General features: G+C 53.2%; 2 protein-coding genes across 4 annotated transcripts in view; one reads left to right on the forward strand and one right to left on the reverse strand.

Moving 5' to 3' along the window:
* The first annotated feature begins 502 nt into the window (after positions 1-502).
* On the forward strand, positions 503-6,787 carry GAL (galanin and GMAP prepropeptide). The gene is made up of 6 exons (XM_047692380.1): positions 503-682; positions 945-1,025; positions 1,761-1,815; positions 4,731-4,817; positions 5,191-5,268; positions 6,512-6,787. The coding sequence occupies exons 2-6, from the start codon at positions 945-947 to the stop codon at positions 6,586-6,588; spliced, it is 378 nt and encodes a 125-aa protein (XP_047548336.1). The 5' UTR covers positions 503-682; the 3' UTR covers positions 6,589-6,787.
* Positions 6,788-12,468: 5,681 nt separating this feature from the next.
* TESMIN (testis expressed metallothionein like protein) overlaps positions 12,469-23,949 on the reverse strand; it is a 37,795-nt gene continuing 26,314 nt past the window's right edge. Inside the window, exons 8-11 of one of the 3 annotated variants that reach the window (XM_047690581.1) lie at positions 18,246-18,348; positions 17,153-17,290; positions 15,260-15,435; positions 12,469-13,766 (exon numbers count right to left, since the gene is read on the reverse strand). In XM_047690581.1, the coding sequence (XP_047546537.1) occupies positions 13,574-13,766; positions 15,260-15,435; positions 17,153-17,290; positions 18,246-18,348 (610 nt within the window). In that variant the 3' untranslated portion in view covers positions 12,469-13,573. Of the gene's footprint in view, positions 13,767-15,259; positions 15,436-17,152; positions 17,291-17,323; positions 17,462-18,245; positions 18,349-23,949 lie in introns of those variants that run through there. The other 2 variants (XM_047690582.1, XM_047690583.1) reach the window with 2 other exon arrangements.

The raw sequence follows: 23,949 nt of genomic DNA on the forward strand, positions 1-23,949 counted from the left end.
GGGGTTCACTGACTTAGTAATGACTTGGGCCATTGAGACCCCCCCCACACACAGCTTTTGGCATTTCCCTGTGTGGGCTGATGGGGGCTCCCTATTCAGTGTATGGGTGATGGAGGCCATCAGCGGGGTGATGGCGGAGCGGGGCCCTACCTGCAGGGGTGATGAGAATTCTCTGCAGGGGTGACGAGCACTCTGCAGCGGTGATGGGGGTTCTGAGGGGTGACAGCCGCTCTCTGTGGGGTGGTGGGGGGCTATCTGCAGGGGTGATGAGACCTCTCTGCAGGGGTGCCGGGGGGCTCCCCTGCGGGGTTTGGGGTCTCTCCTTGCCCCCGCACCTCCACGGGTGCTCACGACCACCGCGCAGCCGCCCCCGCCGGAGCCGCGCTACGGTCCCTCCCGCCGGCCTCTGGGCTCTGCTCGGCGGGGGGGCGGGGGGCGGGCGCTGAGCCCGGGGACGGTGACGCGGCGCGCGCTCCCCGCCGATCCGCATAAATAGCGGCGGCAGCTCCGGGCCACGGACACGTCGAGGGAGCCCCGCCGCCTCGCTTCCTCCCCGCGGTCCTGCGGCCGCGCCATGCGGTGAGCGCCCCGGCCCGGCCAGACCCGACGGACCCGACCGGACGCCCGGACCCGCCGCCACCTCGGGACCCCCGTCGCCCCGCGACCCCCGCCGCAGCTCAAGGTACGGCGCGCCCCGGGGCCCCCGGCGGGCGGCGGACCCCTTCCTCCCGCCGCTCCGCGCCTCGCCCGCCCCTGGACGTTCCCGGGGGTCCCTCATCCCCGTCCCGGCTCGGTTGCGGGGGCGTCGCACGGCGCTCGGTCGGCGTCGCCCCGGCCCCTGCCGCCCCTCCAGCCCCGGGCAGCGCCGGCGTCCGAGCCCCCGCCCGAGCGCGCCCCGGGGACGATGCCGCCGCCCCACGGCCGCTCCGCGCCTTCCCCCGCAGATGTCCGGCGGCGGCGCCCTCCTGCTCGCCGGGCTGCTCCTCGCCGCGGCCCTTTCGGCCTCCCCCGGGCTCGGGTCACCGGTGAGTGCGCGGCGCGTGTCCCCGCTAAGGGGGAGTCGCACAGACGCGGACGGGCGGAGGCGGGGGGGGGGGGGCGCGAACGCCGGTGCGCGGGGCGCGGGGCGCGCGGGGGTCGCGGGGGGCCGGGGTCCTGCAGCCCCGGGCGGCCGGGGTCCTGCAGCCCCGGGCGGGCTTCGCGCTGAGACGCTCCGGGATCCTCCTGGCCTGGCCCCTCTGCCAGCGCATGACCAGCTCCGGATCTAAACCAGGAAAACCAGACGCGTTACCGGCAAGTCCCGTTTCATTCCATCCGCAGCGGGTCAGTGACCCCGGGAGGGAGCCGCGGTACCCGCCGGTGCCCTCAACGCCAGCGTCCTCACCAGGGCCAGAAGCAAGTGGGCGCCCCACGTGTTTGGGGGTTGAGCTCTAGAGTGCATTCTTTGGGAAAGCAAGCAGTCCTGTTTTCCCGTGGAACACAACTTATTTGGGGGCAAAGCTGAAATTCAAGTGGGCCCCGGGCATGCAAAAGCCCGTGTCATGCCTGGAAAGCCTGGTGAGCCTCCTGTCCCGTCCATCTTGCTCTCAGGGTTTACGTCACTTGGCCCAGTATGTGACAAGAGTATTAAAACTCTGTGATGTAAATTCTGTGAGGATCTGAGCTGGGCAGCAGCTTCCCAGACCCCCGGGGTGGGCTGTGCAGAGGCGGTCTTCGAAGCTTCTTGGAGCCCCGGGAATGACCCTTTCCTCCCTTTTAAGGTGAAGGAGAAGAGAGGCTGGACCCTGAACAGTGCCGGCTACCTTCTCGGTCCACGTGAGTGACACACGGGCCCTCAGAGCCGACCCTGCTCATCGCGCTGAGCGTTTGTGCGAATCCCGCTCTTACGACGTCCGTGCCGCCAGTCCCCACGCGGACACACTGATAGTCCGGGTTTAGTCAGGTCAAGGGAGACGGGGGGGGGGGGGGAGCGCCATGAGACTCAGGCAGGATGGATTTCCATGTAGGTTGGGGATCAGTGGATTCAAATCCTTGCCACATCTGTCCGTGGCGCCCTTTCCCGTGCGCTGCCCCCAGCCTCCTCTGAGCCCTTACTCCTCACTCGAGCCCTTACTCCTCACTCGCAGCAAATGGGCACATTCCTGGGTCCTCTCCCCCACCCCCCCCCCGCCATCTGTTCCTCCTAGCCTTGCTCCTTTTTGCTCAGGGATCTGTGTGGCAGAGAGCAGGACCCAAATGCCTAGGGTAGGGGGAGAGCGGCGAGAGGGAAAGGTCTGCGGGACGTGGATCTGTGGGGTCAGGTGACGAACATGGGACAGTCCCACTGGGCATGACTGAGTCTGGGTCCGGGGCTAGGGGCAGGGCCTTGCATCTGACCCCACGGAGCGTCAGGAGGAGCCCACACCCCTCACCAGGGCCTTATGCGGACATGGGTCAGATGACCCAAGTCCTGGGATGTTTCCAGAAGGAACCTGTGTCCACCGTCAGCCTCATTAGCACTTTCTCTGCTTCAGAAGTTCAGATCTGGTCGGTGTGGAATGGGAGGACACTGTCGTTGACTTGTCATAGTCCATCGGGGTCCCAGACCACCCTGGGCCTTACCTCTGTGCCATGAATCTACCAGCTGGGAAGTGTAGCCGGGATGGGGGGGGTGCGTGTGTGCATGTGCAGTGTGCCGGCGTGCAGAACCGGAGTGTGGGGTTTCACCGCCGCCGTCAGTTCCCAGACCTTGCCAGCCTGTGGGTGGACTGGGACTCAGCACCCTGTCCTTGTTTTGACACTGTCTGGACACAGTGTGACTTTAGGGCTTTCACGATGCGGAGAACCCCGTGGGCCGAGCGATCCCCAGGGTGGCGGCAGCGTGGAGACCAGCTGCAATTCTTAGTAAGGGCAGGAGGCAGCAGGAAATAGGGAGACGGTGTGCAGACAGGTTACGCCTCCAGGTGGCCCAGGCCCTGAAGGGGACAGGTCTGGGGCCCCGTGGGCCGTGTGTGGATGCCCCCCCCATGCTCCTTGCCGGCACTCTGCTTCCTGCTCGTGCTCGCTCTGTAGATTTTAATTATCCTAAAGGAGGATTTTAATTATCCTAAAGGATAATAATCCTAAATCCTACAGGATTTTAATTATCCTAAAGGAGGGCACTGGGGGGTAAGGGGGACCTTTTACTTTCCCTTCCAATCGCTTTCACACTCGTAGCTTTCAAACTTGCAGGCATGGTTGGTTTGGGGACAGTCATCCACCCTAAAACGAAACAAAACAGACCCTCCCCTATATATTTACCGCCTTCTGCACCAGGAAAGGAGGCAAACGCGTAGGGCATATTCCATTCCCACCAGCAGGGGTCTGGGTGCTCTGGTCTCAGGTCAAAGGCAAGGCGGGTCCCCACACATAGTGCTGTCACTATGAGTGGAGTGTCCTCGCCTGCAGGAGGGACAGATGGGCTCCAAAGGCACATATTTTCCCGAAGCCTTGGAACCCTGAGCTCCGTCCCTCGGATGGTGTCCTCGTCTCTGCTTCTGACCCCAAAGAAAGAAGGAACCTTTAGCAGAGACACTTCTGTGACTTGGGAATACAGAAGACACAGTCCTCGGGAAGACAGGAATCCTGAGTTAGAAAACAAGCTCTTGTTTACTCTCAGCTGTCCGTCTGTCAGGCTGGATCAGCAGAGGCTGTACGTGTAGACGAGGTCGTGGGCGCGCTTTGTGAGGTGCCGGGGTCCGTCGGTGTGGGACGCGGTCCGACGGCGGCTGCGGGAGTGTGACCGCACTCGAGCCATGGCAAGGACCGCGGTTCTCCCCGAGGGCCATGCGTCCCCCTGAACTCCCGCTCTGGGGAGAGGGAGTCAGTATTCTTTGGCTTAGCCTTGCAGATGCCAGTCCCCCAGGCGAGTGGCCACAAGACCCGAGCCACCCTGACCCCGTCCTGTGGCCTCATCTGCTTCATCCCCAAAACACCCCAAATTGGCCGCTTCTCTCCCTGCCGGGCCACTGGGTTAGGGCCTCAGGCTGGGTTTCTCGAGGGACCGCTCGGCTAGCAGTCACGATGCCCTCCTTTCGCACCAGCTGACACACGCACGAGCACACGCATGCGCAGGTAGGTGCACACGCACTTATCCCCCTGCTTGCCTCCCTTCCTGTCCCCCTCTGTCCCGCTGTCTTGGTCTCTCTGGCTGGCTCCAGGCCACCTCCCACACGGCTGCCAGAGGGGTCTTGGAAGAGTAAGTCTGATTAGTCCGAACTTCATTCCTCAGTGGCCGTGTTTTCGGGGACACAGGACCCCACCCCCTCTGGTCTCCGTGAGAGGCCCCGCTCAGACGCCAGCACCACTGGGACCTCCATGACACTCCCCGCGCTGTACCCGCCCACACTCCCCGGGGCCTGGGCAGCTCTGCTGAGCACCGTCCTCCCTCTCGCTCGCCTCCTTCCTCTGGCAGAGGCCCAGCAGCTGTGGGGGATCCACGCCTCTGGCCCTGACACGAGTTCGTGGTTCCACAGAGAATGATCTTTCTGCTTCTCTGGTTTCCCTGTGGTGAAATTCTTATTCTTATTCTTATTCTTATTCTTATTCTTATTATATTAATAATATAACAATGATTATTATTCTCACAGTCCAGTCGTGCATGTGCTCTGATTATCACCAGCCGGGGTGTCTCTTTTTGGGAGAGGGGAGGGTGTACCGGGAGTGAGGAGGAGGACAGTCAGGTGCTTTCCTCTCGTTCCATTTGCAAACAGATGCCATCGACAACCACAGATCGCTTCACGAGAAGCCCGGCCTCGCCGGCAAGCGGGAACTCCCTCCTGAAGACGAGACAAGGCCAGGTGAGCGCGCCTGGGTCACCTCACTGCCCGTCACCTCCAGGGCACACACGGTGGTGGGGTATCAGGCTCCTGCACACCTCCCGCATCCCGGCCTGAGCCTGGCCTGACCACGTCCGCCATCTGCTGGAAGGACAAGCCCAAGGCCCCGCGTCGGGGCCCAGGGCGGCCACAGAGGCAGAGTCACTAGGCTCAAGGCCTCAGAAGAGTCTGGTCTTGACCAGACATCCCCACACACACCCTGCTGTGCTAAGCAGGGCCCTGGGGAGGGGTCCTGGCCAGTCCCCTGGCTTCCGGATGCCCAGGCCACTGCCGATGAGGCTGAGAGACCAAGAATGCGGTGCGGCAGGCGACAGACGCCGATTCTGTTTCCTAGGAGGCTTTGCCGGGTCGCCGGCTGAGAACGCTGCCATGCGCACGATAATAGAGTTTCTGACTTTCTTGCATCTCAAAGGTACGTGAAATGTTACCAATTTTAAATACCACTTCTTAGAACCCTGCCCACGTAAAAAGCCTGTCAGAGAAGGCTTCCGTAGAATTCTCTGGATTCTCCTGGGAAGTAACCAGCCCTCCACTCCCATTCCCCAAGTTGCCACTGCTGGGTGGGAGAGCGGCCAAGGGGCGGAGGTTGCGGCGGGCCCCAGCACTGGCCCTGGAAGGGGGCCTCAGAGCCGCAGGGGAACCGGGGAGAGAGAGGGGCTCCATCCCTCTCCCTCCGCTGGAGCCATTCCTCCCGGCAGGGTAACAAGTGCTGGACGTTTTCGGGCCACAGTTCCCGGTAGGCCATTGTACCCTGTGACTCGAAAGCATGGTCACCTGACCCGCATTACAGGCGGGTTGCTGGAGCCTTCCTGGAGAGCGGGCCGCACGCCTGTCCCAACAGCCTCTATCCTAGACCTGGTGTCTTCCGTGGACACGTAGATGGCGAGGCCTCCCGCGGCCCTTTTCCGCCCCACACCTCTGCCCAGTGCTTGTCATCTGGGCAATGGAGAGAAGTCGGGACGGAGGCCGCAGTGCCCTGGGAACGGAGCATGGGGAGACGGGGGCAGGGGACAGTGGGGGAGGGACGCTGGGATTCTCCAGGAGAGACATCTGTTTCAATTTTTGTGTGAGTTTGGCAGAGCCGAGACGAATTCCTGGGTTCGGTTTTGATCCCTGCGCTTTGCTGGCTGGACCTGCCGCCTCGGTGAAAGGAGCTGAGGGTGGCTGGGAGGCAGGAGGCCGGAGGCCTGTGGCTTCTTCCCTGGAGCCATCTGTGGCGACGGAGACTGTGCAGGACGGAGAGATCTCAAAACCCACACGCAGGTTCACTGGGCCGGAGCCCTGCCGAGCCTGCGGCGAGCTCTCTGCCGGGGAAATCTGCTGTGGACGTCTCCCGCGAGGGCCAGCTCGACTCTCCCGGTCTCGCGCTTTGGTTTGCGGTTTTCAACTTTGTGAAATGGAGCTTCTTTTGCTCGGAGATTCCGATTTCTACTTCTCAGGCAGGAATTATACTCCCGGTAGTTTCAGACGCGTCGTAAGTGGGAGACTTGAGTCATCAGGACTGACACACAGGAAGGGTTGCTCTCGATTTCAGGGCTGATCCTCGGGGAGACCCTCAGGGGTGCGAGCTCGGGGGCTCCAGCATGTGTGCCAGGGGCTGTCACCGTCCCTGGTGCAGATGTCAGGGCTCTGCTAATTGCATTCCTCTGCTGCAGAGGCCGGAGCCCTGGAGCACCTGCCCGACCTGCCCGACCTGCCGCCCGCGCTCTCTGCAGAGGACGAGCAGCCCTGACGACGCTCTGGCCGGGCTCCTCTGTGCCCCAGCGCCTGTGGTCAAACTTGGACCCGATGGAAAATCTTGTGCCGACTTATGTAGAGTGACCCGTCCTGTCCCCTCTGCTCTGATGCTGTGTCGTTAGGGTTTTGTCGTTAAGACTTTCTCCCCCTTTCGGTCATTCTTTTGAGCAGCAGAATAAAAAAATAGCAATGGCTTTCGGTTGTCCTTTCCTTCCATGTGTCTGTCTGTCCCCACTGTCCCCAGTGCGAGTCAGCAGATGGAAGTCTTCAACCCGCATCCCATCCTGCAGAGCAGGTCCCAGACGCCATCTGCGGGCGTAACTCAGTCCTCAGTGAGTCAGACGCAGCCACGGGCCTGTTTCCTCTCTGGGTCTTTGGGTGTGATCTCTGTTTTGCTTGTGTTGGTGACTGACTCCCCCCGTCGTGGCAGCGTTTGACCGGCAGTTTCTTTAAAAATGAAACACGTAGCAATTCAACCATTCAACCCAGCAATTACACTCCTGGGCATCTAACCCAGATGAATGAAAACGCACCTTCACACAACATCCTGCACACATTCACAGAAGCTTTATAACAGCAAAAAACTGGAAACAGCCAGATGCCCTTCAGTGGGGGAATGGCTAAACGGCCATGCATCCTCACCACACACCTACCACCCAGCAAGAAAGAGTGCCAGACTCCTGAGACATGCACCAACCCAGATGAATGGCCGGAGAATTCTTCTGAGTGAACAAAATCCTAGAAAGTTACATATGAATCCATTTATACAGCATTCCAGAAATGACATAAGTATAGAAATGGAGACTAGGACAGTGGCTCCCAAGGGCTAGAAAGGGGTAGGGAAAGGAGGACGATGGGTGTGGCTCGGGGTTCCTCGAAGTGATAGAAATGTTCTGCATCTTGACCATATCAATGTCAGGATCCTGGTCATGATATTGTACTAAAGTTTCACAAGATGTTACCGTTAGGGGGAACCGGATAAAGGGTACGCAGCCTCCCTCTGTATCATTGATTACAAGTACCCGTGAATCTACAATTATCTCAAAATGAAAAGTTTAGTTTTTTAAGCTATTAAAATATATTTTAGGGCTCTGACATGTCCACAAGTGAATTCTACCAAATATTTAAGGAAAACATTATTCCAACTCTACAATCCCTTCCCAAAGACAGAAGCAGGGGGAACATACTAACTCATTCTAGGAGGCTAGCATTATCCTAATACCAAAACCAGAGACATTATAAGAAAATCACAGACCAATATCTCTGATAAACATAGACATGAAATATTAGCAAATCAAATCCAATAGCACATAAAAAGAATTACACACCATGACTAAGTGGAATTTAACCCAGGTATGCAAGTCTGGTTCAACATTCAAAAATCATTTAATGTAATCATCACATCAACAGGCTAAAGAGGAAAAATCACATGATCATATCAGTGTATCTACTCAGCTCTTTCTGTATCCAGAGAAAGCATCTGGCAAAATCTAACATTGATGGTAATTTTCAGCAAACCAGGGGTAGAGGGCAGCTTCCACAGCTTGAAATGGAACATCTACCAAAAAACCCTACAGCTAACATCATACTTAATAATACAAAAACAAAAGCTTTCCTGCTAAGATCAGGAACAAAGCAAGGATGTCCTCTCTCGTCCTTGGGGGCCTTGTAGTTGAAGTCCTAGCTAATGCCAGAAGACAAGGAAAGAAAAGGCATATGGGTTGGGAAGGAAGAAATAAAACTGTCTTTGTTTGCAAATGACATGACTGTCTGTAAGGAAACAGAAAATCAACAATAACAACAGGGCGCCTGGGTGGCTCAGTGGGTTAAAGCCTCCGCCTTTGGCTCGGGTCATGATCTAAGGGTCCTGGGATCAAGTCCCGCATTGGGCTCTCTGCCTGGCAGGGAGCCTGCTTTCCTGGCCCTCTGCCTGCTTCTCTGCCTCTCTGTCTGTCAAATAGATAAATAAAATCTTAAAAAAAAAAAAAACCAAACAAACCAAAAAACCCCTAACAACAACAACAATAAAAACTCCTGGAACCAAAAAGCAATCACAGCGAGGTGGCAGGATGTAAGGTCAATATACAAAAGCTAATTGCTTTTATGGAGCCTGGGTGGCTCAGTTGGTTGGGTGACCAACCTCCCTTTTTTTTAAAGATTTTATTTATTTATTTGACAGAGAGATCACAAGTAGGCAGAGAGGCAGGCAGAGAGAGAGGGGGAAGCAGTCTCCCCGCCAAGCAGAGAGCCCAATGCGGGCCTCGATCCCATGACCCTGAGATCATGACCTGAGCCAAAGGCAGAGGTTTAACCCACTGAGCCACCCAGATGCCCTGGGTGACCGACTCTTGGTTTCAGCTCAGGTCATGATCTCAAGGTCCTGGGATCAGGCCCCCATGACGGGCTCCCTGCTCAGTGGGGAGCCTGCTTGAGAGTCTCTCCCCACACCCATCGCAGCCATTCCCCCCTGCTCTCTTTCTCTCAAATAATAAGTAAATGTTTTAGGAAAAACCCAAGAGTTGACTGAATTCCTATATAACACCAAGGGACAAGTGATGTTTGAAATTAAAAATATGATATCATTTATGTTAGCACCCCAAAAAATGAAATACATACAAAACCTTATAAGTTCCACATGGGAAAACCACAAACTCTGATGAAAGAAATCAAAGAAGAGCTAAAAATAGAAATATCCCATGTTCATGGATACGAAAACTCAGTATTTTCGATATGTCCATTCTTCCCAGCTTGATCTATAGAATCAATACAACCCCAGTTAAACCCTCTAAGAGTTATTTTGTGGCAAAACAGATTCCAAGGTTTATATGGAGAGACAAAAGACGGAGAATATCCGACACAGTCTTGCAAAAAAAGAACAAGGCTGAGGGATCGGCAACTACCTGAGTTTAAGACTTACCGTGAAGCTGTAATTAGGGCGGCGTGGTCTCGACAACAGACCAGATGAACAGATCAATGGGATGAGACACAGAGCCCGGAACTAGACCTACATAAACACTGTTAACTGCTCTTTGACAAAGAAACAAAGGCAACACAATGGAGCAAAAATAGTTTTTTCCAAGAAAAGCTGCTAGAACAGCCTGACATCCACATGCAACCAAAAAAAAAAAAAAAGTAATCTGGACACAGACCTTACACACTTCACAAAAATTAACTCAAAATAGACCATCTACACAAATGTAAAATCCAACACTATAAAACTCCTATAACACAGAAAATCTAGATGACTGAGCATGGCAGTGACTTTTTAGATACACCAAAGTCATGATCCGTTAGAGGATGATGGATGAGCTGGACGTCATTAAAATTTGAGACTTCTGCTCTGCGAAAGCCACTATGGAGAGAATGAGAAGAAAAGGCTCTAAGAGAAAATATTTGCAAAATACAGATCTGATAAAGGACTGCTATCCAAAATATACGAAGGACTCCTACTAAAGCTCAGCCATGGGAAAGTGAACAACCCAGTTAAAGGATGGGCAAAAGGCCTGGACAGACACCTCACTAGAAAGGGTGCACAGAGGCAAGCAAGCACCTGAAAATGATATCACACGCCGTCAGGGAAGGGCCAAGCTCCAGAACATTGACAGCGTGACGCTGGTGTCCCACTGAACTCCGCCCACGGGCCTCTGTAGGGAGCGCGACCGGCAGAAGGCGCCGCCCCTTCCTCCAGTGGTTCTTCTTTTCCCCAAACTGACGCCCTGGGCACCGTCTTTATCTTAGAAGAAACTTCCTTCTTCCGTTCCCTAAACCATGCTCTAGCCCAGCTTGGGCGTTAACTCGTCTGTGGTGGTTTTCAGCCCTATCCCCGCTGGAGGTCGGCAGAACTTCAGGTGACCAGCGCAGGGTTGTGTAAGGGAGGAAGAGCTTCGGCGCCAAGACAAGGACGACAGACAGGCTCCCGCTGATGTTTTCCAGCAGCAGAAGGTTCTCTCTTCAGGAGGATTCACAGGTTCCCAGGTTTTCTGCATTGTTTACAAGCTCATGGTTAACTGAGGAGAACACTTTCAGCATGTGTAACATAGAAATACGGATTAGGTCTCCGCACTGGTTCCTGACGGGGCTCCTAAAACCTTTGTAATTTCTTGGGTGGCCAGAGTGTCTTTTGTTCTAATGAGGGACTCTGGGTGGGCTCCTGGCTGGGGGCTGGTCACCAGAAAGACCCAGTCACATGCTCTGGGGAGGGGAGAGGGGCTGGAGATCAAGCTGATCCTTGTTTGTGCCTCTGACGTGAAGCGACCATGCACAGCCCGACAACACAGGGTTCCGAGTCTCAGGGCTGGTGACGGCCACCTGCCAGGATGGTGGCACCCCAGCTTCCCGGGGACAGAGTATGCTCCCAAACCTTGCCCTGTGGCCTTCTTCATCCCGCTCTTTCTATCATCCCTGAACAGCCTTTACCATCTGTCGGTAATAGTAGGCCAAGTGTCCCCCTGAGCTCTGTGAGCAGTTAGAGCGAAGCTGCAGACTCGAAGGCGGGCCCTGGGGACCTCCAGTGGCAGCCAAGTCAGATGGAAGTGTGTGGGTTTCCCCCCGGGGGCCCAGTACTGGCAACTGGTGTGCGAGGTTGGGGGCGGTCTGGGGGGACCGAGCCCTCCCCTGGGGACTCCGATACTGACTCCAGACAGTTGGTGTCAGACCGACGGAAGAAGTAACAGGACATCCCACCGGTGTCTGAGAAATGGAGAATGATGGGCAGAGGGGAAATGCCAAGTGTGGTGTCAAAGTGTCCTGAGGGGACAAGCAGCTTTCTTTCAGCACTTTCTCTCAGGACTTTCTCTCAGATTCTTGAAAGGGCAAGGTTTAAGCTAAGCTGCATTTGGGGAAAAGCAAAACCAGGACCCCAGCCCTGAAAACCCAACCGTCTTGCCCTGATCACAGAGGTGGCCGAGCACAGAGAGAGAGAGAGAGTCACTTTGCGCAGCTACAGCCCGAAGTGGGGACACGCTGTGTTTAGTTTTATGTAGTTTTCATATGGCGTTGGCTCTTTGCCAGCAACAGAAGAGCTGTTTTCTCTCTTTTTAGTCATCTATGTAGCTGTCACCTCTGGGTAATACACACTGGCTTGATACACAGCCCTACTTGGCTTTCCCTTCTCATACTGAATTTCCTCCAAGCGGTATGGGCTTACGAAATTCTCCCTGGCGAGAGACTCTCCAGGGGTCGTGCCCCTTCCCTAATTTTCAGGCTTCGGCTCGGTATCCCTGGCTGCAGCCAGAATCTCCCGGCCCAGCCCCGCAGGTCCCTCGCCCCACGTGAGCCTGGGCTCCGGGCAGCTCCAGGGTCATGCCAGATCCCCGACCCCAGGTGGATGCTCACCTTCCTCCCTGGCCAGGACATTCTCCGGGTTCTGCAGGTGGGCCACGCCTGGCTTCAGGGCCTTTCTGGGCAGCTCTTGGCTCAGAATAGTTCTGGAGAACGGCGTTTCCTTTGCCTCCCTCCACACCTGCGCCCTGCAGCTCCTGGTGTGTGCTGAGATATGGGTGTAAAACGCACGCTGGTTTCCAAAGATTTGGTACATACAAAAGAACGCAGACCATCCATCATGTTTATTTGATTACATGTTGAAATGACAGTAGATAAAGGATAATCAAAATAAATTTCGCCTACTCCTTTTCACTTTTTAAAATGTGGCTCCCAGAAAATTTTAAGTTACCTGCATGGCCAGCAGACATTGCCACTGGCAGCTCTCAGGAGAGACGCAGAGGGAAGGCCGCCTCCCAGGAAGGGGTCACGAAGCCCTGTCAGGACCCCCACCCCCAGCCCCAGGGGTGATGTGGATGCGGTTCCTCTGGCAGATGCACATGGGACCCAAAGCACGCCAGGCAACAAGGCACCCAGCCTGGCAGACCCCCTCCCCATCCAGTGCGGGGTTCTGCCTCTGGCTTGCCGCCAAGAATCTCAATCCAAAGGAGCCAAAGGGGGTTGAAATGGTGAAGAATTAAGTGTTTTTCTTCCCCTCCGTGGTTCCCTGTCAGAATTTGCTGTTCCAAGTACAGCTTAGGAAACGCGAGCGGCCGCAGGGCTCCGTGCTGACCACGCTGTGCTCATGAGCGAGCTTTCTAAACGGGCTCAAAGGGGCCGCGGCTATTCATAAACACAGAAACGTGACCAATACGTTTCAGCTACTAAGTTAATTACAACAATGGAAGACATTTGAAGTTTTTAATCCTCTTTGCTTTTTCAATAGAACCAAAAGAGAGTCAACGTAATAACTAATCTTACCTGCTGGTTTCTGCAAACTAGTTATTTTAACCATATTTTAACAAACAATAATAATATTAGAACAGTAATTAGGGAGAAATTAATTGGACAATAGAGCTTTCCCACACTCAAATGAAAACACATTAGAACCTAGATCATTTGCAGTCACGAGCATGAGCCCGCTGCCTGCGTTTCAGGGTGGCCGGACGGGAGTGGAGAATTCGTGTGACTCTGGGAAAACGTCCGCACTTGGGAATTCCTCAAGGTTTTCTGTACTTTTTTGGAGATTTTAAGTTGTATCTTAGCAGCCCATCTGGAGAATTAATTTCAAAATACTTTTAGTGAAAAATCACTACAGCTTTTTAGGTGGAGAAGCCTTCAGAGGAAAATTTCCAAGACAGGGTGAAGGCAAGGGGATGGGCCATTGCTTCCCCAGAGGCTGCCGGCACCGGCAGTGCGGACGTGCTCCCAGAGTCGCCAGGAGCCACTCTGTCCCCGGGGCCAGACGGCCACCGTGAGCTGCGTCCCGCACTTCCTCCAAAAAGGGGTCTGTGATCACTGAGACCCTCACCGAGACCCTCACCGAGAACTCTGAGTAGATCCCCCGGGCCCCCGGATGCAGAGGGAAAGCCTGACCTTAGTGACACGGCCGCTGACCAGGCCTGGCCTCGTGTCCCTCCAACAACCTTTCTAAACTACGCGTCCGTTTCCCTCAGAACGTTGAAACAAGACCTACGCGCATCCCGCAGTCATCACACTAACTACTCAAGCTTCAGGCCTTTGGACTTGAACTCGATGCGGAGAATCTGCGACAGGCACCTCCCGAACTCCTCCAGGATCATCTGCTCTGCCAGGCCGTCGGGGCAGCGCGCCTTCTCCGCCTCTTCGCCCTGGGCCAGCAGGCAGGCGCACGCGGCCTCCACCACCTCCCAGGAGATGCACGAGGGCGGGCGCCTGGTGGGAACAGAGCGGTTACAGGCCCGGCCCCCGTGCCGCGCTTTAAGTACCTTATGGTAAGGGGACGTCCTGGTCACGGGATTTACAGTGGGTCACCGGTGAAGCCTAACGCCTCGTACCGGAAACCTTGATGATACGCATTTTGCTTTTAGGGGTGACCCGTCCACTTCTTGACTCCCCTGTCACCGCAGGGTCTGAGGACGGTCCGGGAGGCCACCTGCAACCTGCAGGGGCTCCGGGGCGACAGCGTCCAGCCCAGGGTCTGGGCAGGGATAGAGGCAGGCCTCTTGGGTAAGACAAGGCCCTAGAGAAGCGCCGGGAAGCCTGCTCCCAGCTCCGGCCCCGGGGGCACCTGAGCTCCTGGAGGCCAACGGCCCTGAGGACTCGTCCCCGTGGAGGGGCGCTGTTGGCACGGATCCCCCCAACAAAGGCCCCCTGGGAGCCCTGAACAGCAGGACTCTGTCGTGCAGGACCGGCTGGGGCCCTTCTGAGCTCGAGGGGCAACTGTGGCTTCGCTCCACGGCTGCCCACATCGCGCTCAGACTCCAGAAATTCAGGAAAACGTCCCCAAGTGCAAGTGTTGGAGGATGAGAACAGACACGGGGGTTGGGATGGGTTCGAATCTCTCCGTGCAGACAACACGCGATGACTTGTTCAAGACGAACAAACAGGGCCGACCGGGAAACCCCTAATGTCTGGAGGCCAGACTCCGACCTCTGGAGCATCCATCATACCAGGTGGGACACGCAGCTCGCGAGCCACGAGAGAACATCTCTGCTCCCCCGTTCACAGACAATGAGGCCGTGTTCGGTGGATTTTTACTGGTGAAGACCCCTGCACGCCCAGGGACGAGTACCTCTGGTGTCTCTGACCAAATGAGCACGAACTCGGCTTTGCAAAATGATATGAATTCGTGACGTCTGGTACTTTATCATGACAGCGCTCAGGGCATTGAATTGGAAGGTACTTTTTTAAGTGGATAAACCTAGTCTAATACATAGTAAAATTATCACCCAACCTTTGAGATCTGCTGGGGTTCTAATATGGCCTCAGCCCAGCTCAGTGGGGCGCTGTCCACCTCGTGTGAAGTGCTTTACCGCCCCCGTAGGAAAGAGCGCGGCGGGCAGGCTGTCTCCCCACACGGCCAGCAGCCGTTCAGGTGCCTGCGGTCCGGAGATCGTGCCCTCGCTGCCCGGGAGTGCTGGCCTGTCGGCGATCCCCACGGGGCCCCTCTGCTTGTCCACAACATGGGTAGCTCTGTCCGTGAGGACAGATGGCACAGAGCGGTCTCCGTGGTGGGGACCCCCGCGGAAACAGCGGGTGGGATCTCAGGCTGGTCCAGCAGGGGAGCTGTCACCTCGTCCCCACCCCTCCCTCCGTCACAGACACACACACACACACACACACACACGGTCTTTCTAGTATATAGACTGACTTTCTCAAATTAACCTCTGTTTCCCCTCTTCGGAGGGTGGGTTCACAGTACCTACCTATCTTGTCTGAATTTTGGTGGTCCTGAGAATTTAGTTGGTGACAACTGATGGCTGCCTTCAGACCCTCCAATTTCCATATAGTTTGGCGTGTTCATTAGGGTTTTCCGTTCTGGGCTTTCTTCATAATTTTTGCAACCAATGCATTTGCAAATAGAAGAACACATAATTTTGGCCTGGTAACATAAAATGCTTCAATAAAATTAGACTGCCCTATAATTCACCAAAAAACAACACATTCTATTTGGACCTTAAATAACTCTGTGTGTGTGTTTAATCTGCAGTTTTCATACAGACACGGGGAGGGGGTTTGGAAGGCTGGCATGTGAGTGTGGGCATGAGTCCTGAGCAGAGAGGGGGTCAGAGCGCTGCCTGGACTGGAACACGGGTCCTAGGATCCCAGCCCACAGCTCTCAGCTCGCCCCCTTTACTGTGCTTCGCAGATACTGCGTTTCCACACATGGGGGTTTGCGCCCCATCCCGCCGTGTCCAATAAGCCTGTCGGCACAGGTTTTCCAATGGTCTTTGCTTACTTCGTGGCTCTGTGTCTCATTTTGGTAATGCTCTCAATATTTCAAACTTTTCGTTACTCTTATGCTTGTTCTGCAGATCTGTGCTGATCTGCTGATCTGGGCAACTAAGGTCATCAGAGGATGCTCAGTATTTCTAACAAAGGAATGTGCCTTGTCTTTTAGACTTTGTGCCACTGCACACCTAGCAGAGTCCAGAGTCCACACACCTGCACTGGACCGGCTTGAATGCAGTGTTTGCTTTCTTGCGGTGCCCTGGACCCGAGCCCATGTCATGTCCCAGGGGGGCCTGTGTCCTGCTGGCTCTGCTGTTGCAGGGAATGTGCGGCTGGGGAGACTCTGAGACCCACCGAGGGCCGGCCTTGCGTGGCTGTCCTAAGGGAGGCCCTGGCCACTTGCTTGTGGGGGGAACTCGGCTTCTTGGCACAAGGCAGTGTGCCTGGCAAGCCGGGGCCTCCCCCTGGCTCAGGCTGGCCTCCCTCTTTGTCTCAGCTGCTGGGGGGTCCCTCAGAGATGCACATCAAAGGGTATCTCTTGCGTTTTACTCTGCCCCCTGGATGTTTTGAGCAAGAGGCCCTTCAGGATTTCCAGTCGACTCTCGAGAGCACAGGACACCCGCCCCTCATGTGGGCTGCTGCCTGGCAGAGGCTCAGCCTCCGGAAAGCGGGTGAGGATCAGGCAGAGATGCTGTAAGACCATCCGAAACCTGCTCCACGGTGGGGGGGGGGGGGGTGGTACTCACAGCTTGAATCCTGTATCTCGGCATGACTTATGACTGCATTTCCAAAACCCTAGCTGGGGGAGGCTGGGCCTGCTCACTCAGAGCTTCCAGCACATGTCCCCGGAATCACGAGGACCCTTCTCAAGCCTGACTGTCTGGGACAACCTTGTCCAAATAAAATTCACAGATCGCCCCTGAAGACCACAAGCACACCAAGGGAGAGCCTTTCAAGGAAGGGCCCTCCCGGCTCCTTCACTGCTGGGGCCTGTGGGCTCTTTCCTCTGTCCCTCCCTTTCCTCCAACACCAGGAACGGAGGGGGAAGCTGAAGGGAGTGACCCCCTCTACGGCCCGTGAGTCCCCGAGAAACTCCGGCCTGGGAACTGCTCTGCCCCGCTGTGTGCTCAGCCTGGCAGCCCCGCGGTCCACTGTGGTCTCGGAGCGCCAGCCTGGGGACGAGACTCCACACGGAGGAGGCAAGGCCCACCTCTGGGAGCCCCCGACCTGCTGCCACGGAGTGGGCCAGGCCACGGGGCAGGAGCCTCTGCTGGGCGCTCATGGTGGGCTCAAGGCGGGCAACGGGCTCCCAAAGGGGCCCCGGGGTCATTGGCGGGTCCCCCTGCGCCTGGGCCGGGGCAGCTCACCTCGTAGCACTCACAGTAGTTCTTGAGGCAGCCGGAGCGCCGGCAGTTACAGCCCTTGTTGTGCCGAGGCTTCACGTCTCCCAACCTCCCTTTCCCGATTTTTGGTTGGAAAGCTTCTGGATTCCTATCAAGACATGCCTATAAGACAGAAAACACAAACTCCATCAAAATGTACTTTATTATGTAAAAATCATGTTCATTGAGAGGTATCTCAGTTGTCTGCTACATTAATCCATCTGTTGCTTTAGGATTAGTCGCAGGACACAAAGGACTAATACGCAGCCATCAAAAAGGATGACATCTCACCATTTGCAACCATTTGGATGGAACTAGAGGGTGTTACGCTAAGCCAAATAAGTCAAAGGCAATGATCATATGATGTCACTCCTATGTGGAATTTAAGAAACAGAACAGAGGAACATAGGGGAAGAGAGGGAAAAATAGAATAAAATAAAATCAGAGGAGGAGGCAAACCATAAGAGACTCTGAGCCCTAGGAGAGAGACTGAGTGCTGCTGGAGGGGCTGGGGTCACTGGGTGACGGGCATGAAGGAGGACAGGAGATGTGATGAGCACCGGGTACTATATGCAACTGGAGAATCCCTGACCTCCACCTCTGAAACTAGTAATACATTATTTGTTTTTTTTTTTTTAAGATTTTATTTATTTATTTGACAGAGAGAGAGATCACAAGTAGACAGAGAGGCAGGCAGAGAGAGAGAGAGAGGGGGAAGCAGGCTCCCTGCCGAGCAGAGAGCCCGATGCGGGACTCGATCCCAGGACCCTGAGATCATGACCTGAGCCGAAGGCAGCGGCTTAACCCACTGAGCCACCCAGGCGCCCCTACATTATTTGTTAATTAAAAAAACAGAGGAAAAGCAAAGAGAGAGAGAGAAAGCATGACGGGGGAGAACTCTAGCAGACTCCCCACTGAGCACAGAGCCTGATGCGGGGCTCGATCTCACGACCCTCAGACTGTGACCTGAGGCGAAACCAAGAGTCGGACGCTTAGCCAACCGAGCCCCCAGGCACCCCATATCTCAAGCACTGTTAGACACTTTTAGAATGCATGTCTTTGGTGGAAAAAATATTACCTTAATGGCCTTGAACCGCTGGATTTCGTGACGTAGGTTGTTGCAACAATTGTTACAGTTGCAGTTGTTGCAGAAGTCCCCGCTGGCGAAGCAGTCGCAGTACCTGGGAAGCAACAGCACAGCGTGTCAGCGGTGCGGCGTGCGGGGACAGCAGCGTGTGTGGGGACACAGCTGGCCAGCACACTGGAGGCCGCCACAATTCTTATTTAGAGACTTCTTTTGTGTGAAAACTAGAGCACCTGGGAAGATTCTGTCCTGGGACTGACGGGGAGAATGAGAAACCAGTTCAAGCCCCGGCCGTGGCTGTCCACCGTCCCCTGTGCCTCGTGCCCACGGACACTCTCCCCGGAGCGCCCTGCCGGCCCCGGCCACCCACACACGTCAAGCGGAGCCCTCTTCTTGGCCAGACCGTGACTGTGAGTGGAAAGAATGGGGCCTGGAGGCCGAACCTGGCTTGGGTTCGATCTTCCTTCCACTCCCTGTCGGCGTGTGGAGGAGGAGATGAATGGGGGAAGAAACCCGCATGCGAGGCCACTGCTATCAGACTCTCTTATCATGAAAGGGTTGTTTGTGAATTCGGAGTCTACAGAACAGCTTTTAGCCCAATCTCTCCCCAGACGTGTCCACTGTGCCCTGGGATTCCAGAGGTCCTAAAGGCACAGAAAGGGTTTTCCCGGAAGACCTGTCAGAGTTTATGGCTACGACACCTGCCCTCGGACTGTCCAGGAGGGGCGCGTGGAGGCCCATGGCTTATGCAGGTTCAGCATGGGTGAAGATAAGACACTTTCCTCAACTCACGTGAAACTTCAACGTTGAGACAAGGACTCCCTGTATCTTCCCTATAACCTGCACCCCAGAGAGGCTTTGGGAGTTCATCGGCCACTCCACACTCCTGCTTGTGACTGGACAAGACCCCGCCGCTCTCTCGTGAGGGCATGAGTCACTGAAGGGAGCTTCAAACCAGGCCCCCATGTTACCTGACAGAGGTGACGTGTCAGCGTCCTGAGCTGTAACATGGAAGTCGTGGCATCTAACCTGCCCGTCTCAAGGGGTCACCCAGGGGAGCTCGGGACATCACACGGATGTGTCTCCTATACAAGTGTTGTGTGACACCAGGAGGGCCCATGGCTGGCAACATGGTAGACTGCACGTTTGTAGAAACCTCACTGTTACAGAATTCCTAGACATTTTTCCTTCAATATTTATTGTCTGAATTCTTTTAAGTACTATAGTAAAATACATGTCGAGCCAAGAGGAAAGCAAAGATTATCAGAGATGAAATAAAGAAGAAACTGTGAATCCAAAGGGGAGAGTTCTGTAGCTGCCAAGTGTCATCCTGGGGTGTCCGCTGGTCCCAGTGACCCAGAGCCTGCTCCTGCGGGAGCCAGAAGACAAGATCTGGGCTACCGAAGGTGGGAGTCACACCATATAAAGCAAGCATCCTCGAAAGACAACTTCCCCACAAATCCCCTTTGTAGAAGGAGTGGGGATACATGCCCCTCCCAGGCACAGGGGGAAATAGGAGAGCATCTTCTAGGGCTTCCGGAGCACTGGGATGGACAGTGGGACAGGCAGAAGTGGGAAGAGATGACAGAGGATCGGAGGCTGGAAAGCAGAGGGGAGTTATGGACAGCAGACTAAAGGGCCCCGAGCCCTGGGCCAGCAGGAGAGAGCAAGGAAGCAGCTCGGAAGACTATGGACTCAGTGGTTCCAGGCTGCTCTGGAGTGGGGTGGGGGAGGGTGGGATGAGAAGAATTGGTTGAAATTCTAGTGAGGAGGGAGCAAGTCCTCAGGTCCTCCCCTTTCCAGCACCCTCCTCCTCTCCACCAACCGCTGTGGCAAGAGACTGAAATGACTCTCTGGGGCAAAATGATTGAGGGCGGCGCTATCACAATGAACCAAAGGAGGAAAGGTGACTGTTGAGATCCATAGCTGTCTTCTACTTGGCCCCTGGAAGGCAAAGGCCTTCTCTGGGGATGCCGTCCAGCCCAAGAGCAAATACAGAGAGTCCCACAGCGAGGTTTCTCAATAGATGGCTTCGTCTTACCACCAAGAGTCTGTAGGAAGCTTAAGTCTCATTCTTAAATGTGAGCGGAGTGACAGCCAGAGATCCGCAGACATTTCGGGAAACCTGACATGAAACACAGAGACCTAAAGAAACAGACTGTCCAGAGAAAGGAAACTGTTGGGCAGATTAAGAAACAAGAAAATGGTACTTTACAAAACAGAGTATAAAAATGATGTTCTGGAAAATAAAAAAGTAATCACAGATAGGATTTTCTTAACAGAGGATGTGAAAACGAGGAGAAGAGAAGGAGGTCCAGAAAGATAGAATTTTGAGAAGAAAGGGCAGAAGATGATTTAAGAACATTTCTCAGAACTAAAGGGCATGAGTTTGGGGAGAAAAAGGACTGCCAAGTGGTGAGAGAGTCCCAAAGCAAGACTTCACCGTCCACTTTCAGAGCACAGGGAACCAAAAGAGGCTCCTATGAGGTTCCAGATAGAATAAAACCGGCTTCACACAAGGAGCAAGAATAAAAATTATGTCAAAATTTCAATAGCAGCACTGGAAGCTAGAAGGAAATGCAGCAAAATCTTCAAATTTCTGAAGAAAAATTCAGCATTTGAAGCTGAACTGAAATTGGAAATCCAACTATGCAATCCAAAATAAATGGGATCGAAGCACCAGGCAATCGAACTTGGGAAGGAAGCAAAGGAAGCCCTTGGTGTGGTGGCAGAGGGAGAATCCATGGTCGGGGCTGGTGGACAGCGTCTAGACGGGGACAGGCTCACGGCTCTGAGAAAGGCTTCGTCCATCAATACAACCGAGTATGTAGCAGGTCTGAGCATGATGGGAAGACAGCTATCTACCCAGAGGGCAGTTTAGGGTTAAATTAGTGTCGTGCACATAGGAAGCCCAGTATCAACTACGACCTCCAGGGAAACAATGAAGAAGTGCAGGAAAGAAAATGAATCACGGTCCAGCAGGGATGGTCCAGCAGGGAGTAGCATTTTCCCAGTTGTGAAGCAGAAACACTTACTACTGATCTAACCACATGTGTCTGATGTCTGGGATGGGAGATGTGTGGGGAAGGGACAGCAAAGCCCACATCTCCCACAGTATGAAACCAAGAGAAGATGCCCCAACTGAAAAGCCAAGAAGTTAGCAAAGCAGGCATGTTATTTACATATGAGGAGACAAATATTAAAAGAGTCTGTTTAAAGAGTTGAAAATTCCTGGAGATCAGAAAATAAGGGACAGTTGTCAGGGAACTACCATTCTTTGTGACAAGTCTTATATAATTCCTTGGGTTTTAAAACTATGTGAGGAGGCGTGTGGCTGGCTCAGTTGGTGATGCATGTGACTCTTGACCTTGGGATTGAAATTTGAGTCCCACGTTGGGCGTAGAGATTATTTAAAACTAAATTCTTTGGGACGCCTGGGTGGCTCAGTTGGTTAAGCCTCTGCCTTTGGCTCGGGTCATGATCCCAGCGTCCTGGGATCGAGTCCCACATCGGGCTCCTTGCTCGGCGGGGAGCCTGCTTCTCCCTCTGCCTCTGCTGCCACTCGGACTGCCTGTGCTCTCTCTCTCTCTCTCTCTCTGGCAAATAAATAAATAAAATCTTTAAAAAAAAACTGTAAAAAAAACCCTAAATTCTTTAAAAAAGATAAAAATAAAAAAAAACTCTTCACGTGTATTATCTGGATAAGAATAACTAAATTAAAAGTGAGAAAGGATAAACTGAAAGACAAAGATCAAGGCACATCATAAAAAGATGAAGAGATTAAAAACACAGAAAAGAGGTTAAGAGGAGTGGTGCACAGCTAGAGGGGCTAGCACATGGCAGATCAGCATTTCAGGACAGAAGAGAGAAAAGGGAAGAGACTATGGAATGAAGATACCTGTGAGTGTTGAAAGTTGTGGACCCTCTGACTTCAGAAGCATAATGAGCCCCAAAAAGATAAATACAAGGAAAAAAGACAGAAGGAAAATCTTAAAAGCCCCAGAGAGGAAAGACAGCTTATCTAGACTGACAGCTTACTTCCTGCTAGAAATAATGGGAGGGATGCCTGGGGTGGCTCAGTTGTTAAGTGTCTGCCTTTGGCTTGTGTCATGATCCCAGAGTCCTGGGATCGAGCCCCACATTCGACTCCTAGCTCAGTGGGGAGCCTGCTTCTAACTCTGCCTGCCTCTCTTCCTGCTTGTGCTCTTTCTCTCCCTCTCTCTCTGACAAATAAATCAATAAGATCTTTTTAAAAAGAAAGAAAGAAAGAAAGAAAGAAAGAAAGAAAGAAAGAAAGAAAGAAAGAAAGAAAGAGAAAGAAAGGAAGAAAGGAAAAAAGAAAGAAAGAAAAAGAGAAAGAAAGAAAGGGAAATAGTAAAAACAGTATCTTCAAAGCTCTGAGAGGAAAACCAACAATCTAGAATTTTATACCCAAACTATGCTTATTTACCAAGGTCCACTCCAGGCACATTTCTTCTCTTGTTCTACATACTTTGGTGATTGGTTTGATTGATTCACACTTGCCCCTCTGCTTTTTTAAATTTTATGTTGAAAATTTTTAAATCTCGATTGTCAAACCTAGTCTGTCTTCTACCCTAAAATGCTCATTTTCTTCTTCCACCAATGCTGGGAAAGATGATCTACATTGGCTGCTTATCCTTCCTCGTCATCCATCACCCTTCGTCCTACTGCACCCCGACCTTCTTCTCTGCCCCACTGGCTCTCAGAGGCAACCAACGACCTCCTTGCTGGAGATGCAAGGACCTCTTCACTGCACGTTTGTCTCAGTAGCTGTGACTCTCTTCTGTTCCAGAACCACATTCCCAGCTTCCTGTCAGACATTTCTACCTCCAACTCAGCGTGTCTGGCCTTAACTTGTGATCTTCTCCCACTCCACTCTGCTCAAGCCGTGCTCCCTCTCTGCGTCCGTGGTGCCGTCCACCACTAACAGAATCCCAAGTCCCTTCTGACTGTTACCACCATTCTCTCTTCCCCCATACCTGAGGAGTTATCAAGTTTACCAATTCTGGCTCAGAAATGTCTTTTTTTTTTTTCAATTTTAGCTTTATACAATATTTTATACAATATTTTCAATTGAAATTGAAAATATTTAGCTTTTATTTGTTGAATAAAGGTTTTAGATATAAATTAACAAAAAGAAAAAAAAATTACAATCACTCAGAATTCCACTCCCTAGAAATGATCATTTGGTGAACATACTTCAGATTTTTTCTCTAAAACTATACATACTGAAATAAACATATGTTCTTTGATTATATATTATATACAAACAAAAACAAGATCATATTCTAAACATTGTTTCAATGTGTTTTTATTACTTATCAGTATCAGGAATCACTCTAACAACTGGTTTTTATTACTTATCGCTATTATGAGTGTTTCCCATGTACATAGATTTAGACACTGTTTCAGTGACTGCACAGTGTCCCCTTTTACAGAAGCAGCATAATTCAGTTAATAATTCTCTTCACACTGAACATTTAGATTATTTTATATATTTTGGAACGTAAACAATATTACACCAGTGACATTGGCCTCCTTTCTGTTCCCAGAAGCCTGTACCTTCCCTCTCTTGCCACGGGGCCTTTTCATGGGCTGTTTTCCCTGTCTAGAACATTGTTAGCCACCCACTTTCAATCTACCTCCACCTGATTAACTCTCTGCATCCAAACACTCC

The sequence above is a fragment of the Lutra lutra genome, chromosome 10 (assembly GCF_902655055.1).
Source record: "Lutra lutra chromosome 10, mLutLut1.2, whole genome shotgun sequence".
NCBI classification, from domain to species: Eukaryota; Metazoa; Chordata; class Mammalia; order Carnivora; family Mustelidae; genus Lutra; species Lutra lutra.